Raw genomic sequence first — 18,931 nt, 5'->3', positions numbered from 1 at the left:
TTTCATTTTTGGAACTATTCCGCTATTCTCAAGCACTGCCGATGAAGTTTGGTGCGTGTCCGTGCTACTATTTTTCAAGCGGGTAATGCAGCGCCCAATTTTGGTTGTGTTCCGTGCTGCATGCATGAAATGTCGATAACACGAGAGTGTTATTAATTTTTCCTAACTTTTCTTCGCTTTTGCTGTTATTCTCATTTAAACTCGCTCCTATAGGAGTATATATTACTGTCTCGTTCGCTCTTATAACGACTGTGTTTTAAGATATACCAACAAGCTTAGAAGATTATCTATCAAATTATCACGTTTAATATTTTTAATATAATAAAACTTATTTTCGATTAATTGTGCTATTTAGTAGGACTGGTAATTTCTTACGAAGGTTTCGACATTCGAACTTCGAAACTTTGAATCACTTCGAAGCTTCGAGAAATTGATTCGCGTGAGTGGCGAATTTATTCAAAGAACACTAAAAATATTGCAAATACAAAGTATTAACAACGGAAGAATGTGAATCGACAGTAGTTGATTAACGATAAAAAGAATTGTTAGACGACTTTTAGGCTGGCAGGTGGTTTCTTTATTTAAATCCGACGTCTTTCGTTGTTAATTACACACCGTAACTGGAAAATGGTGTTTCCTACGGAGATCAGTTTTTGTAGATTGTTGAATTCCTTGAGAAGGACCACAATCCGCCCGTATAGCACCGAAAGATTGCAGAAACATTACATACACCTTTCACTGCAACATTGTAACATTGCATGGAGGTTGCGAAATGTTTCAGCAACGTTGCTGCAAGCTTGAAGCAACATTGAAATGTCCTCCTTCAGATATATTACAATGTAACATTGCAACAATGACACGGTGCAATGTTACATTGTAGTATTTGTAATATTGATTTTATTATGAGTTATTTATATAAATATACAGGATACTTAAGATTTTAACAAGTTGTTCGGAAAGTTTGTTTTAAATTTCCTGTATATGTATAATACATGGGAAATTTGAAACGAACTTTTCGAACAACCTAATAAATAAAATTTGAGAATGTGAAGACACCCAAGAGATATACAATATAAGAAAAATTTGCAACATTTTTTCCTATCTTATTCTCAAATCTTATTCTTATCGGATGTCATATATTCTGAAACTTTATCTATTAAAATCTAATCTATTAAAATAATAAAAATCTAATCTATTAAAATAATAAATCTAATCTATTAAAATAATAAATCTAATCTACTAAAATAATAAAAATGTAATCTATTAAAATCTGAAGTACTTTACATATTACAAAATTATTATCAAATTTGTGGTTTATTTTAATATATTTATATAGGAATAGAAATTACCGTGGATTAGAGTGATATCGTTAAGAGACACGTTGGAGGTCGCGAAGATACACTTTAAACATGGACAACGTGGACGAAGAAGACCGATACCGGCAATATCGGAAATTACAAGACTATCGAGTAGCGTTGCTATACATGCTATTAGGCTGCGTTTGGAATATATGAGAAATAATATAAATTTGAAAAATCTAAAGAATATCATAATACGTTACAAATATATTTTGCAAACTTTATAATATTTCTACAAGGTTACTGAAACATTGTCGGCGAAATATTACAATTGAATGTCTCTGAATCGTCTCTGCAATATTACATTGCAATTTGCAATGTTGCAATGTTCCTGAAATGTTTCTGAAAGGTTTGGTGCTGTATGGGCGTACGGTCGAAACGTCGGATTTAAGTAAAGAAACCATCTGCCAGCCTAAAGTCATCTAACAATTCTTTTTCTCGTTAATCAACTACTGGCGATTCACATTCTTTCGTTGCTGACATATAAATTATATGTATAATTACAAAATATAGAAATTTGCTGACAAGCTACGTTGTACTCCTTTTGCCAACAAAATTTGTAGTATATAGATTGTTCTCGATAAGCTTGGTTTTCTATATATTTTATTATAACTTTGCATTTTATGGTTATAAATTAAATAATGACCATCTTTAAGATTTGAATTAAATTTTTATCCGATAAAAACAGACCAACTTGTAAAGGCCCTCCACCACCCCCGCCGAATTCTTATCGGCGATCCTCTTTTGTTTGCAATAAAATTGCGTTCTTACATTTTTATAACTTAATTAATTGTATTCAGATTAAATCTATTCATTATTTTCAGTAATAATCCACCGATTAACTTTCAGAGAGTGTTAGGCCTGGTTTATCATTTTCTGGTTAACTGTTAATATGAAAGTTACTCGACTCTTTATGCTTTTCTATATTATTATCTAAGAAGAGACAGAGAATCGATTAAACTGTGGTCAACAGTTTATTAGAAACAGAAAAATCGAGCCCGAATAGCGCAATGGGTACCTTTGGTTGTCCCGGTCTTTAGAGTATGTACTCTCTAAAATCAATCAATGGATTGTCACTGAAAACAGTGAATATTTACTGATTCAGTGATAATGCACTGATTGATCTTTAGAGAACAGCTCTTCGGGGTACTTAAGCCCCTCCACCGCTGCAAGGTAAGTACCCGAGGAGGGGATTATCGACCAAAAAGTTGTACAATTATGTGTATATTTAAAACAATTAATATCGAGTTAACACAACACATAACTTAGGTTTGCTACTTCAAGCACGACGTGAGAGAGATTCGTCCGAGTTCGATCGTAAAAAAAGGTATTAGCCCTCGTGGATATATCGAACCTAACTAATAATTTATATATGCAATTCCCTTATGACACTTTTACTTCAAATTACACGTGATATTCTTCTCGAGAAATCACCGCAGAAATGAGCAATAAGATTACGGATCGCGACAATTAATTATTCGGTATAAAAATACGGCGCAAGGGGGGGGGAGGAAACAGCGCGCCGTTGCCCATCGAGCTTACGTCGCCGCTCTCGCGTCTTGCCGCATCGCGTCTAGACTTACGTCACGATGGCCGGTTACACATCGCGATTAGAAAAAAAGAAATTAATAAAGCGAAAGAAATCGATGGAATCTACAGTCTCTAAAAGTCAATCAGTAAATTATCAATGAACTGATTTGCAATTATAAGTGTACCACTGAAAATCGCGGTGGTATATTTATAAATGTAAATCAGTAACAATTGACTGAAAATCGCAGCGGTATACTTATAATTGTAAATCAGGGACTATTCACTATTTTCAGTGATAATCTACTGATTGACTTTTAGAGACCGTAGATTCCGTCCGCCTGGTAATATCGATCTTAGAATAGTTACACATAATGTTGCCATGTATGTATTATACATTTTATTTTCTCTATTAACAAGACATTATAATAATTAAAGGGTTATGTCGACAATAACTGGCACAATATATTTCAATTAATACACACAGGTTTCATGCGGGGGGGAGCTCTAGTTCAACTTTGTTGCTTCCGTCCAAGCGGTGGACGATCGAATAAAATTTGACAATCTTTGAGAACACTATATAAAGTTAAAATTCTGTGATGATTTACAAATGGTTAAATGCATACATGGAAGCATTTAAAATGTTACCTAACATTGTCGACATATAAATACCTATTATTTACCTGACTTATCGCTCTACTTATTTCGTCTTGCTTAAAAGCAATGTAATGTTATCGTAATGACGTTCTAGGGTTTTGTATAATCTATTAAGTCAAAATGTAACGACGAAAACAGCGAATATATTATATCGTGTGCCGGTCATTCGAACGGACACTCGTGTACCGTACGGCCTGCGGACAGTCTTGCTTAATCCTGACAATCGACTATTTGACTGTAGAATAAAATTGAACCATCGACTCTCAAGAAAAACATACATAAGTGGTAAGATTAAAACATCTTTTATAGATATTTAACGGGGAGAACTATTCATTGTTAAAACGTGCATAAAAATGGGTAAAATTATGAGAGATCAACTGTCGAGAAATATCACAATGTAATAAATGAAATTTACAATAATACGTGCCGTGTCACGACTGTCACTTTAAATTACTATACAAAACAATTTATTAATAAGAAATATATAAGTTTAATAAAATTGCTTCGCGTAGAAAGTAACAAATCTACACGGAGAGAATTTTCTTTTAAAATTTATCCTGAATGTATTGTAATTATGGGACAACACTGCATTTTAAAGAATTTTATGAAAGTTTTTTGGAATTTTACCATACATTTTACCAAGTAATTATACTTACTGTTAGTATACATTTCACTAGTACAATGTATGGTAAACTTTAAAAAAACATACATGCATACAAGCATTTAAAATGTTACCTAACATTGTTGACATATAATAATATCTATTATTTGCCTGACATATCGCTCTACTTATTTTATTTTGCTTAAAAGCGATGTAATGTTATCGTAACGACGTTCTAGAGTTTTTGTATAAACTGTTAAATTAAGATGCAACGGCGAAAACAGCGAATATATTCTATATTATATCGTGTGTCGGTCATTCGAAGCGCACATCTCTTTGCGCCATAACGGTCGTGGCGCAAAGAGATGTGCGCAGCTTTAATAAGCCGTAGATCCCAGTTCAAATCTGCAAATCTACACAAGGATTATCGAATTTTATTCGATCGTCCACCCCTTGGACGGAAGTAACTCAAAGTTGAACTAGAGCTCCCCCCCGCATGAAACCTGCGTGTATTAATTGAAATATGTATATTGTGCTAGTTATTGTCGACATAACCCTTTAATTATTATGTTTTATTCACTGGCGATCCATCTATCTGAAGAAAACTTTATAATTTTTCAGGGTATGTTTATTAAAAAATAAATAAAATTTTGAAGTATACGTAATAGATAAACAACAGAAAAATTAAAATTTTGAGAAGGATAAAATTTTAGAAAGCATTATGACTTATAAGAATACATATATATACATATATTATTATCATAGGCGTGTGCTGACTTTTTTAATTGCTCAGTGAGAACACTATACAGGGTGAGTCATTCCACATCCGACAAAATTTGTGAGAAGATAGAGCAGATCGAGATGAACGGAAAAGTTCCGTACCATTTTGCAATTTTCATAATAGTTAACGAGTAATTAAGGTACAGAACTTTTCCGTTCATCTCGATCTGTTAATCGATCTGTATACATAGTGCCGTAGCCATTGCCGATTGCGATAAACAACTTTCCGTGCGCATAGCAATATCAATCGCCGGGCGGTCACATTTCGCCACGCGCTCGAATTGGGCGATAGGACGGGCTAAGACGACAATTTTTTAATAATTAATTACTCGTTATCTATTGGAAAAATTGTAAAATGGTACAGGACTTTTCTGTTTATCTCGATCCGTTCTACCTTCTCAAAAATGTTATCGGATATGGAATGACTCGCCCTGTATAAAGTTTAAATTCCGTGACGTTTCATAAATGGTTTAATGCATATTTGGAAGCATTTTAAATGTTACCTAACATTGTCGACATATAAATACCTATTATTTGCCTGACTTATCGCTCTACTTATTTCGTCTTGCTTAAAAGCGATGTAATGCTATTGTAACGATGTTTTAGAGTTTTTGTATAGACTATTCAGTCAAAATATAACGGCGAAAACAGCGAATATATTATATCGTGTGCCGGCCATTCGAACGGACACTCGTGTACCGTAGTACCGGCTGCAGACAGTCACGCCTTAGCTTAATCCTGACAATCGACTATTTGACTGTAGAAAAAATTTATTTAACCATCAACTCTCAAGAAAAACAAACATAAGTAGTAAGATTAAAAAATGTTAAAAAAATTATAGACATTTAACGGAGAGAATCATTGTTAAAATGTGCACAAAAATGGGCAAAATTACGAGAGATCAACTGTCGAGAAATATCACAATGTAATAAATTAAATTTACAATAATGCGTGCCGTGTCACGATTATCACTTTGAATTACTATACAAAACAATGTATTAATAAGAAATATATAAGTTTAATAAAATTGCTTCGCGTAGAAAGTAACAAACCTACGCGGAGAGAATTATACGGATCGGAAAGATATCGATAGCCATCTTTTTCAGTAAGATGTCTGATCAATTTGAAACTGTCAAGAGGCCCGCGGCGCGAGAATCCGCGCTTGGAAATGAAATACCGTATTCCATCGATGATGATGTCGTCATTACGGGCATATCAGGTAACTGTCGGTCGAGAATGGCTGTATCATGAGAACAAAATATATTGAAAAATGAACGTTTTCTTTCAGGTCGTTTGCCTAATTCGTCTAATATTGAGGAGTTTAAAGAAAATTTGATGAACCATGTAGATATGGTCTCCAATGATGAATGTCGTTGGACAGCAGATATGCACGAGTTATTACCCAGAACTAGCAAAATCAAGGACATCAAGAGCTTCGACGCTTCATTTTTCGGAATAAATCCCAAGATGGCAAACGTAATGGACCCACAGGCACGCATGCTGTTAGAAGTCGCGTACGAGGCGATAGTTGATTCTGGTGTCAATCCCATGACCGTGAGAGGATCACGCACCGGGGTGTTTATCGGTGTATCTAGGTCGGAAACGGATGAGTTTGTGCCGCCAATAGACGAATTAACTGGTTTGTATTTGACGGGAAACAATACCGAATATTTCTTCAGCCTTTAGTTTTAATGGGAGTCCTACTTTTATTCTAACGTTTATATACATACGAGGAGCTGCAAAAGTAGCGCTCCTTTATGTAGTATACCAATTATTGCGAATAATATTATCACAGCATCAGTTGTCGAGTCGGCTAAGACGTCCGTTACAAATTGAGAGAGGTCCTAGGTTCGAATACTGAGTGAGAGAGGCAATATTAGCTCTCTCTAAAAAAAATATATATATCGCAATAAGTATAAATTATAGTACAGGGAAGGGGGGATTAAATACTAAATGTAGCATCTAAAAATGCCAAATTATAGCATTTTTAAATACACTTACGAATCGTTTATCGATTTAAATATGTGAATTTACTGACGATAATTACTCCTGTACAAAAGACTGCGTTATGTCCGAAAAGAAACCGGCAAGCAGGATAAATCTGGAAACAGAAACCGTATATGAATTCACAATTTTAAAAAATTACAAGTATAGGCTACATACATCCTGCCTTGACTCGCATTGGCCATTCTTGTTTCTTGTATAGTTTTAATGAGAGAGTCCTACTTTAACTTTAATGTTTCTTCGGACAATTCTTCACATATTTCTTCAGACAATGTCTTCAAAGTTTCTATCTACTATAATCGCTAAATACAACGATCTACAGATAAAAAATCACTTTAATAGTACGTTTTACCTTCGTTATACGTGCGAACAATCAATGGTCACTTTGCTATTCGTCACACAGATCTGTTGTAGCGTAAGAGAAGTCATACGATATCTCCTGACAATGAGAATAAATCGACACACTTGCATCTGCTTGCAGGATACGAAGTGCTCGGAACTGTGAAAACGATGCTCGCCAACAGAATATCCTATTGTTTTGACTTTACTGGACCTAGTTACATGGTAGACACTGCTTGTTCATCGGACTTGTACGCCGTGCATCAAGCAGCCACAGCAATACGCAGGGGTGAGATCGATGCTGCGATCGTCGGTGGAGTGAATCTTACTTTATCACCACACAGAGTACTTCAACTTTTCCAACTGAATATGCTGTCCGAGGATGGCAAGTGCAAAGCGTTCGATGCTTCGGCTAACGGTTATGTGAGGGGCGAGGCGGTAATGGCGATATATTTACGAAAGGCGAAGGATGCACGCAGAGTATACGCCACGGTGGTTCACTCGAAAACAAACAACAACGGCTACAGCTACAAGGGTATCACATATCCCAGTGGTGAAATGCAGAATCGATTAATGCGCGAAATCTACAGTGAGGCGGGAATTAATCCTGTAGATGTTAGTTACGTGGAGGCCCATGGTACCGGTACCGTAGCAGGTGATCCAGAGGAAGTCAACTCCATCGACAAATTGTTCTGTAAAGGTAGGAAGAGTCCTTTACTCATAGGCGGTGTCAAATCCAATACGGGTCACACTGAAGCGGCCAGTGGATTATGCTCTATCGCCAAAGTGGTGATCGCGATGGAATCGGGCGTGCTACCCGCGAATTTGCACTTTAAAACTCCGAATCCGAAGATTACTGGCTTAATCGAGGGACGGATTCGAGTTGTCGACAAGGCTACCCCGTGGAACGGTGGTCTCGTGGGTATTAACGCATTTGGCTTTGGCGGCACAAATGCACACATTATTCTACGCAGTAATCCAAAACCAAAATTATCATCACCATTGAACGCCAAACTGTTGCCCAAATTGGTCGCTGTATCAGGTCGAACGAAACAAGCTGTGCACACGTTATTGGATAAAGCAAAAGAGCACTGTCAAGATGACGAGTTTCTTTCGTTATTACACATAATGCACAATAACGAAATCCGCAGTCACAATGTTCGTGGCTACGAGATACTCAGCCTCGATGGTACGCGTGAAATGATCGAAGTAACGAGCTGTGACAAGAAGCGTCCAATTTGGTTCGTACTTTCCGGCATGGGCCCGCAATGGCCAGGCATGGGACGTCAATTGCTCAGCATTGAAACTTTCCAACGTAGTTTGCGACGATGTGCGGACGCTTTGGCAGTCCACGACTTCGATCTCATGAATATCATTATGAACGCCACAGACGAAACATTTGATAACGTGATGAATTCCTTTGTGTCTATCGCGGCTATGCAGGTCGCTTTCATAGATCTTTTAACGATGCTAGGCATACATCCGGACGGCATAGTCGGACACTCCGCTGGAGAATTGGGTTGCGCTTATGCTGACGGCGCATTTACGCTGGAACAGACTGTTTTAACCGCTTACTATAGAGGCAAGGCACTATTAGAGTCCAAGCTGGAATCAGGTGCAATGGCGGCAGTTGGTTTGACTTGGGAGGAGGCCAAACAAATGTGCCCGCCCGATATCACACCGGCTTGTCACAACTCCACCAACTCCGTTACTATTTCCGGTCCGACTGATTCTATGTACAAATTCGTACAAACACTGAAGAGTAAGGATATCTTCGTTAAAATGGTAAACAGTTCCGGCTACGCTCTCCACAGCAAATACATCGCTCCAGCAATGCCTAAGCTACACGCATTACTCGAGAAACTCATACCGAGTCCCAAGCAGAGGTCGTCTAGATGGATCTCTTCCTCCGTACCAGAATCCGCATGGAATAGTCCGCTCGCGCAGCTTAACTCCGCCGAGTATTGTGTAAACAATATGATGTCACCTGTGCTCTTCAGCGAAGCGATCGCGCATATACCAGAAAACGCGATAACGATTGAGGTCGCACCGCACGGTTTACTACAGGCAATTTTGCGCAGGTCATTATCACCAACGGTAACCAATATTAGCCTTCACCAGCGGGATCATGTGGACAATCTTGCCTTCCTGCTGTCTAACGTGGGCAAGCTATACATGGCCGGTGCGCAACCGCATATTTCCAAATTGTATCCACCGATTAGTTTCCCCGTCGGTCGCGGAACACCGATGATCGGGTCCTTGGTCAGGTGGGATCACTCAGACACGTGGAATGTGCCTGATTTCAAAAACACATCAGACAACTCGGGACAGTGCATTGCCCAAATAGATCTGTCGAAAGAAACGGATGCGTATATGGCAGGACATCAGATAGACGGACGAAATCTTATTCCAGCCGCTGGCTATATGTTTTTGGTGTGGAAAACTTTGGCAAAACAGCGCGGCTGCAATTTTGAACAATTGCCAGTAGTATTCGAAAAATTACAGTTTCATCGAGCCACCATTCTCCCAAAGGAAGGACAGGTGAAATTCTCGATAACTATTTTCAAAGGATCGGGCGATTTCGAGATCTGCGAGTCTGATGCGATCGTCGTCAGCGGAAACGTACGCGTGTCCGAAAGTATCGGGGAAGATCAGCTGGATTTACCACCTCCAGTTGTGCCTCAAGATGAAACGACTTTGCCGTTGAATACCAAGGACTTTTACGAGAGAGTGAGATTGTGCGGATTCGAGTTTAGCGGTGTATTCCATGGAATTAAATTTTGCGATAACTATGGCATTGCCGGCGAACTTTACTGGTTCAATCAATGGGTTTCGTACATAGACAGCATGTGTCATTTAAATTTGGTGTCCACCAGCTTATTGCATGTAGCATCGTATATTCAGTATGTTGCGATCGATCCGGTTCTTCATAGAGAACTGGTTGACAAATTACCAAAAAACGGTGGATTGCCAGTGTATCACTACAAAGACATCAATGTTATTAAATCAGGTGGTATAGAGATCAGAGGAATACAAGAATCCTTGGTGCCTCGACGACAGAGTCATGCTGATCCTAAATATGAGCAGTACACTTTCGTACCCTACGAAAATTCATGCGTTCTAGTAAAGGATGCAATGGGAGGAAGGATGCACGCGCTCACTGTCCTTTTGCAGATTGTGTATGAAAATATAATGACGTTGAAACTGAAGACCGTGGAAGTCGCAGGCGACCGAGCTGCGGAAGCTCTCTTGGCGCCACTTATTTTAAAAATTTCCGATAACCAACTGGGCTCGCCTATCGTAAGAATACCAAAGAATTTTAATAACTTATTTGTTTGTTTCGTTCTCCCTCAAGATTGAATTTTTTTATTCGATATTCTTCGAATTATGTATTTACAAAGCAAAGTAAGAAATCACATTCTGTTATTTGACAGGCGGCTTTAGGTTTGAAGAATCTTTCCGCCTAGTATTTTCATTTAAATAAACTGCATCTTTCTTCAATATTTGGATACAAAATCGCTTTGTTTCTTTCAGATTAATTTACAAATCGTCACAGTTTCAGCAGATAAATACAGGGCGAGTTTGAAGCAAATGAACGTGAACGCTGACATTGTAACGCACGATATAAATAAAGCACTTACCGTTCAGGACGTGCACCTTGTTATCGCGGCAGACGTTCTATCTAATAAGTCTCATACCGTTCTCAAAAACTTGGTCGCTAACTTAAAACCTGGTTGTTTTATTCTTCTGGAAGAAACCGCAGCGCAACTGGATTTGGAGACTGTGTTGAAAGACACTGATCTAACATTGGCCGGAAAACAAACGGATTCCGCGAAAAAGACTTACTTGTTGCTGAAGAAGCGACAGAAAAGGATAGAACCAATAGTAATTCAGATTACAGAGAAAAATCTGTCCTGGCTGGAAGAAATAAAAGCAGCAGTGAAGAAATTCGACGACGGAGGTCAAGAAATTCTTTTTGTATCCCAGGGCGAAGAAACGCTTGGTAAGATTACAGAAAATGTTTCTCAAACTTTTAAAGTGTCTCTTTAACTATATGATAAACAGAAAGGAATGTCTTGTCATTTTTTATCCGTAGGCTTGGTTGGACTCATGACTTGCATGCGACGCGAGTTAAGCAATGTAAATTTCCGTTATGTTTTTATCCAGGACCAGAATGCTCCCACGTTTAGCTTATTCGTACAGTTTTATAAGGAGCAATTGGACAAAGGATTGATGGCAAACGTTTTGAAAGGGGAACAGTGGGGCAGTTATCGATACTTGTCATTGGATCAAAAGAGCACTGTTTCTTCCGTGCAGGCGAAACACGCCTATGTAAATACATTGACAAGAGGAGACCTCAGTAGCTTGAGATGGATCGAAGGTCCGTTAAGTTACTATCGTCCCGACAATTTTCCCAATATGAAACTTTGCAGCGTTTACTATGCTCCACTGAGCTGCAGGTATATTTCAATATTACTCACTGACATTTAGATAATAAAAGCGTGACACATGAATAAATTATATATGAACGACAGGGATATCACGTTGGCGAGTGGTAAGATGTCACTGAATACTCAGGCGAGCAATATAATTACCGAAGAATGTCTCTTGGGACGTGGATTTTCCGGGAGGGATGCTGACGGTCGTCGCGTGATGGGTATAGTCGAAGCTGGAGGACTGGCCACCACAGTGGTCGCGGATCTCGATTTCCTTTGGGAGGTACCCGACAAGTGGTCGTTGGAACAGGCAGCAACGATACCTATCGCTTACGCGAATAGTTACTATGCTTTGTTTATACGAGGTCAATTGAAAGCTGGCGAAAGCATTTTAGTTCACGATGGTACAGGCTACGTCGGTCTGGCAGCGATCGCCATTGCTCTGCACGCTGATTGTACCGTGTTCACTACCGTTGACACGCTAGATAAAAGAAAATACTTGAAGAAAATCTTTCCGCAGTTAAATGACAAACGCATTGGCAATTGCCGAGATACGAGTTTCGAACAGCTCATAAATGTTGAGACGCAAGGACGTGGAGTTGATGTCGTACTGAATTCACTGACAGGTGAGAAATTACAAGCTGGTATTCGGTGCCTGGCGTTCGGTGGCCGTTTCCTTGACGTCAACATATATGATTTGTCGAATGACAGCAGCGTCAAGATGTCAATGTTTATAAAAAATACTTATCACAGTATATTATTGGATATGGTATTTAAAGAAAATAATACGGGGAAAAAGAAACTTAGTAAATTCATTTCGGAGGGAATCAAGAACGGCGCAATACGACCTCTCCAATCAACTGTGTTTTCGGAGCACCATCTCGAGCAGGGATTCAGATTTATGGCAGCAGTCAAGCATATTGGCAAAGTGCTGGTGAAAATTCGTGATGAAGAAGCAAAGGAGCATGTATCACCAATGTCAAAGACAGTGGCCGCGATCTCACGTACTTACATGAATCCGGAGAAATCGTACATCCTGGTCGGTGGTCTCGGCGGGTTCGGTTTAGAACTGACCGATTGGATGATCGCTCGCGGTGCCAGAATCATTGTTCTTGTATCGCGATCAGGTATTCGCACCGGTTACCAGGCAGCATGCGTGCGTCGCTGGCGCAAAATCGGCGTGAAAATTGTAATATCCACAGTGAATGTTACGATATTGTCGGGTGCCGAACGCTTAATTCAAGAAACCAGCCGACTCGCTCCGGTAGGCGGTATATTCAATCTGGCAGCTGTGCTCCGCGATGCTCTGATCGAAAATCAGACGGAGGGTGATTTCAAAGCAGTCATGTTGCCAAAAGTTGATGTAACAATGAATTTAGATGCGGTATCCAGGAAGCTATGCCCATCGATAGATTACTTTGTGGTATTCTCATCCACATCGAGTGGTTACGGCAAGGTTGGTCAAACCAACTACGGTTTCGCGAATTCAACCATGGAGAGACTAATGGAACGGAGGCAGGCTAATGGTTTACCCGGTCTCGCCATTCAATGGGGTTCCTTCAAAGTGGTTGGCATATCAACAGGTAATATACATCATCAATACATCAAGAGTTTTAGTGAAGACCTGAATCGAAGGATCGAAACTATTCAATTTATCTTTTCTTTAGTTTCGTAAACTCAATCTTGACTGACGTCTTAATTCTGTACTTTTCTAAACACGATTATGTATAAGACACTAGTACTAAAATATTGTTAGTTAGTTCGTATTTATACTTTGCATAAAGTTGTTCTAGATTTATTGTACAAATACTTTAAATTGTATGTTTCATAATCATATTTCCTCTTTCGATTCTGTTATGTTTTCAGAAATGACAGATAACGACGTCGAGATGTTGGGTTTTCTACGACAAGATGTATCAAGTTGTCTTGCGACGATGGATATATTTCTTCAACAACCGCACTCGGTGTTAACTTCTATTGTATTGGCTGAGAAATATAAACCCGATGACGACAACAAGACAAACCTTGTCACAACCATTGCTGCTATTCTAGGCATTCAAGATGTTAATTCGGTTGATCGTAACAGACACTTAGTTGACCTCGGTACTGACTCATTAATAGAAACAGAAATAAAACAATCTCTCGAGAGGAACTACGCTATCCTGTTGTCGAATCAAGAGATCCGTGTATTAACCTTCGCCAAATTGTGGGAATTATCTTCGACCAGTAGTGAGACCAGTTAGAAAGTTAAAATAATTATTTTCTTTATTCCCCCTGTTTTATTAAACTTGTTCGCTATTTTCTTTATGGAATACTATCAAAGTTAACTATTCGGGTAACGGTGTATTTGGTGGTTGGTTTGATTAATTAATTAATTAGAGAAATATAATGATAATTATAACTTTAATGAGATACTCTTAATGAGATACGAGATTTGATTAATTAATTACGTGTATTTAGTAACTGTCGACTTAATCTTGCATAGTACTGTGCGCAGTTGCTGACATAATCAAATATTTTATCTTTAAATCGTAACGTATTGGACACGGAATAAATCGAAGTGAATGAATTATGAGATAAGAAATGATTCACAGTTCTTTCTAATTTTCGCTAAAAATCTATATCAGAAACGGTTCAAAAATTTTAATTTTTGAAAGAAGAAGCTGTGAGAAAAAGAAAGAGCTGTGAATCATTTCGTATCTCATTAAGAGTATCTCATTAAAGTTATAATTATCATTATACTTCTCTATAACTTTTACGAAATAAATAGTTTGTCAGAATAAATACATGTATAAAATTATACATACAATGTAAGAGCAATATTATACGTTATAATCTACACGGAGAGAATTTCCTCTTAAAATGTATTCTGAAAGTCAGGTAATCGTGGAACAGCACGGCATTTCCAAGAATTTTATGCTAGTTTGTGGAAATTTTACTAATAATTATACTTTAGTACATCTTACTAGTAAATTGTATGCATGTAAAATTTTGTTTTACTCTTATAGACTTCTTCAAAACGCTATGTTGTCCTACAATTACGTAATCTTCCGGGTAAATTTTAAGAGACAATTCTCCGCGTGAAAGACGCGGTAACGTCTCGCGCTAAGTATTTTTTTCTATAATATATGTATAAAACCATTTATACTTTTCCTTAAATAAGATACATAAGTGATATACATACAGCCTTCTGTGAACTCGACAGAGTATCATTTACTGGAACGAACACGTTTTTTAGAAATAATGCGATGTTCTTATTAAACAAAGCGATATAGTAAAAAAATGATAATATTGTAGAAAAATTTTAAATTTTTATAGATTCTAATGGCATAATAAAGTATGCATAAATGCATTTGATGAATAGATACGCATGTATAATTGTATTACGGCTTCCTTTAAACCGGCGATCGTGTCTGAGAATTACTGTTAAAACATATAGAAATGTACAACTATATGCGAGAACGGTCGAAAACTGTCACAAACAAACATATGGAAATAGAGCACCGCTAAAAGTTTCCAAAAATGAGATGCTAGCAGTAAAATTGAAAAATGTTTTACAGACATTTAATGGGAAAACTTTTAATTGTTAAAATGTGTATAAACATGGGCGAAACTACAAGAGAACTGTCAAGGAATATCACAATGTAATAAATTAAATTTACAATTCGTGCCGTATCATGATTGCTACTTTAAATAAAAACAGTTTATTAATAAGAAATATAGAAGTTGAATCACAATGTAATAAATTAAATTTACAATTCGTGCCGTATCATGATTGCTACTTTAAATAAAAACAGTTTATTAATAAGAAATATAGAAGTTGAATAAAATTGCTTCGCATGGAAAGTAACAAACAATTTGTTACAAACAATTTTAACTCATTTTCCCTTAATTACTAAAAAATACTTGATTGCTAAACTATGTGACACAGAGACATGAAGTTTAAGCATATTTCACGTAACAATTCTGGCAAATTTGCGCGTTTTAGGGCCGGTTTTCCCAACATTAAACTAACTAACAGTTAACTTACCAAAAGGAACAACCTGCTCTTAATGGGTACAAATTTTTAGAAAATTTACCTGATTCAGCTCTTGAGTTCGTTTATTTATAGATAGTCCGTGCATTTTGTATGCAAATTAGCTCATGTTTAATTTTGCATCCAAATATCCAATTAAGAATAAGAAAAGAGTTCTCCGAACTTTGATCGCATCGTGTATAACTTTCGCATGATCTGCGATCTTATTCGAAATATCGTAGAACCTCAGGAACAGTTAACTTTGGGAGTATTTTATACATAAATGGCAATTATATTGAACCGCATTTCTGTAAGTGAATATTGTGCGAATTTGATAAATAAATCGCAATAAGAATAGGTCTCTGCAACAAACTCCACAAAATTTTATACGTATGGTTTTGTCTCTAACACTTATTTGAATCCTCGTTCGATTTATTTGAATAAATAAAATAAAATCTCAGAACAGATGTTTTATTTTGCACAAGTAACAAGTAACAAATAACATAATAATGTAAGACACTTACCTCACGATTTCTCCGCCGTTGCCCGATGCCCCCTAAGTCTTCTCCTTCTCTTATAGATTTTCTTGTTGCACTCACTTGTTGCACAACACTCACTCGCGAAAATCATCGATCGCGCAAAATTTCGGACACTCCCGCATGCGATGAAAAAAGACAGAGTGAATTACAATGCGAACGCCGAAGTCGCACAAACTTCTCTCTTTTCCCGAAAATGGAACAGATTACACGAAACCGATAGATAATTAAAAGCGCGGTGCGTAAACGAGATGTAACCGCGATAAAATACCACGGTTTACATTCATAATTTAGATGAGTTTGTCTCGTGAAATCTCTATGTATACGTTGATAAAGAGCCGTCGCCTCAACACGCAATTCGTTTCTCATTACAAGTTGTAGAAACTGAATAATTAATCGAGGAACGTTACTTGTTACTGATAAAGGTGTACAAATTAATAGCGTTTTATCCCTACATTCATCGCGATCGAGTCTTGGAAACTGGTAACGCAAAAGTAATAACACGTACGGAGCGACTCTCGCCACCGCTTGCCGGCCCGACGTTCGGCGAGCGACTGATAGCGCAGCGACCTTCATAAACAATGGCCCGCGTAACGTCGTACGATACCGCGCCGAGAGAAAAACAACAAAAAAAAAACGTTGAAAGTTCGTTGTCCCACCTACGAAATTGAAAATACTGTACTAAATATTTTACATTACCTTGTTCCGCGACTGTTACTACGTTTTGTGTATCATTCTGCGGACTTATTAGTATTGATTAAATTAACGATTAATATCTGTTCACTCGAGAAAATGTATCGGAAATCGTTGTTACTTAAATTCTAATTACTAAGATTAGAGATTTTACCTGAATAGTTGGTGTATACAAATGTATATTTCTAAATTGCAAGTCTTCATTTACTATGAATCTAAAAGAAAAGTGAAGCACACCACGCTTCAAGAAAACCAAATCGGCAACGCGGAAAAGAAGCCTCAACCGTTCGATATTAACGACATTTGCGTTGGTAACATCTCTTTCTTAGAAAGGGAAATATAATATGTTCTGAGAACTAACACTTCAATGCGTGGTTTAAAAAATATTATTACGTTTGGTTAAATTTTCTTACCCTTCACGAAAATTAATTTATACGGACTATTACATCTACCAATATGAGAGAGAAGAGAGAAGAGAGAGAGAGAAAAGAGAGAGAGAGAGAGAGAGGGGGAGAGAGAGAGAGGGGGAGAGAGGGGGGAGAGAGAGAGAGAGAGAGAGAGAGAGAGAGAGAGAGAGAGAGAGAGAGAGACTGCAACGTTCATCTCGAGAGACATTAAGATAAATTTTATATTTCTACATTTAAATGTGTGGTTGGTATTCTCCTTCTCTTAAATTGTTGTATTTTCTGTTGAATTTACGAGGAAACCTTTTTTATTATTTTTAGTTATTTTTGTCCACTGAAGATGATCCGGAGTGAATCAAAACGTTTGTATTTTATGTTTGAATATTAAATTGGTCCTGACTATTTTAAAGACTACGCCTTATTAACTGCGTAAAGCTCGCATTGCCTTTTCCTATCCTTTACTTTTCTTACGTCCTTGTTTCGAAAATGAGTAACATGAAGGCGAACAATTACACTTTTTTATTTCTGTAAAGGAAGAAACACAAGGGGGATAAAAATAACAAGAAAGATTTTCTATGTGCATGGTAATGCGATGTAAACGAATGAATGGTCCAAAGATGACTTAAAAAATATCGTTATGGAAGTTTTAGTCTGACTGATAATAAACGCTTTAGTAGATCTAGATTGATAACCAACTATCCATTCTAATTGAACATAATCCACGTTAAATAACACAAAAGATAGCTAAGATATTAAAAATATCGAAATCCATCTTTGGTGATCATTTACGTCATCGTGAATATACAAAATTTTGCCATTACTTTTTGGTTAACCTATAAATAGTATAAACAACTTTGTGAAAATGTTATAATAAATTTTGTTGTGTTTCACATATTTAATTCTGCTACTGTGCGCACTTTATACAATAGAAAAAGAATCAGAAAAGATTTTTCAAGACCACCTGTTTACAAAAAAATACGAATTGATATCAATAATAATAGAAAGAAACGAGTAGAAATTCAAATAATTTAACAAATTGTTGATTTTTTAAAATCAAGAATTCGATTTTGCAGTTTAAATTTGCGTAAATTTTTTTTAATCTGTTTTTTCACAAGGACATAACGCAGGTTTATCAGAAGCTCTTTCAATTTTCTATCACACAATGCTTTTTCCTTTCCTGATAAAATGTAAAGCCTTTACATAAAAAGCTTTACTTTTGCATGCAAATTACGTTTTTACATACATTATATTAGATATATATATAATTATACTAGATGCGATAATTTATTAAATAATAATTTAATTAGTCTGCCTGAAATCCGGTTTCACCAATGTCGTTTAACTTTATTCTTAATACAACTCAAAGAATGAGTTAAGTTAAAGTTAAAGCTAAGCGATCCCTAGTAGCACAGTGTATTTTTATTGGCTAACCACTGGTTCAATACAACCAAATATTGGACCAATGTTTAACCAATGTTTGGTCCATGCTACTAGGGATGTGGTGTGTTGATGAAACCGGGTCTAACGATAATAGAATTAGTTATAATAACAATTTATTAAATAATAAATAACAGTAAAAAT

The 18,931-nt window shown here is 37.0% G+C and overlaps 1 protein-coding gene across 2 annotated transcripts; it reads left to right on the top strand.

Annotated features, from left to right (window-relative positions):
• The first annotated feature begins 3,689 nt into the window (after positions 1-3,689).
• On the top strand, positions 3,690-15,368 carry LOC105561532 (fatty acid synthase-like). 2 transcript variants are annotated; one of them, XM_012011594.1, is made up of 8 exons: positions 3,690-3,827; positions 6,034-6,142; positions 6,212-6,562; positions 7,409-10,566; positions 10,801-11,269; positions 11,363-11,726; positions 11,802-13,285; positions 13,569-15,368. In XM_012011594.1, exons 2-8 carry the CDS (start codon positions 6,034-6,036, stop codon positions 13,943-13,945), a joined length of 6,312 nt encoding a protein of 2,103 aa, XP_011866984.1. In that variant the 5' UTR covers positions 3,690-3,827; the 3' UTR covers positions 13,946-15,368. The 2 variants fall into 2 exon arrangements, with proteins under 2 accessions (XP_011866984.1, XP_011866983.1); XM_012011593.1 differs by having other exon boundaries at positions 6,030-6,142.
• Positions 15,369-18,931: the final 3,563 nt, after the last annotated feature.

This window comes from Vollenhovia emeryi, unplaced genomic scaffold (assembly GCF_000949405.1).
Source record: "Vollenhovia emeryi isolate VEMERY1.0 unplaced genomic scaffold, V.emery_V1.0 DF939205.1, whole genome shotgun sequence".
Lineage (NCBI taxonomy): Eukaryota > Metazoa > Arthropoda > Insecta > Hymenoptera > Formicidae > Vollenhovia > Vollenhovia emeryi.
Note: the sequence above shows the minus strand (reverse complement) of the source record. Positions and strands in the feature narration are given on the sequence as shown.

Excerpts from the sequence above, each read along its gene's own strand:
- LOC105561532 (XM_012011594.1), top strand. The coding sequence starts at position 6,034 with ATGTCTGATCAATTTGAAACTGTCAAGAGGCCCGCGGCGCGAGAATCC. Across the intron at positions 10,567-10,800 it reads ACCAACTGGGCTCGCCTATC|ATTAATTTACAAATCGTCAC; the intron begins GTAAGAATACCA and ends TGTTTCTTTCAG. Across the intron at positions 11,270-11,362 it reads CCAGGGCGAAGAAACGCTTG|GCTTGGTTGGACTCATGACT; the intron begins GTAAGATTACAG and ends TTTTATCCGTAG.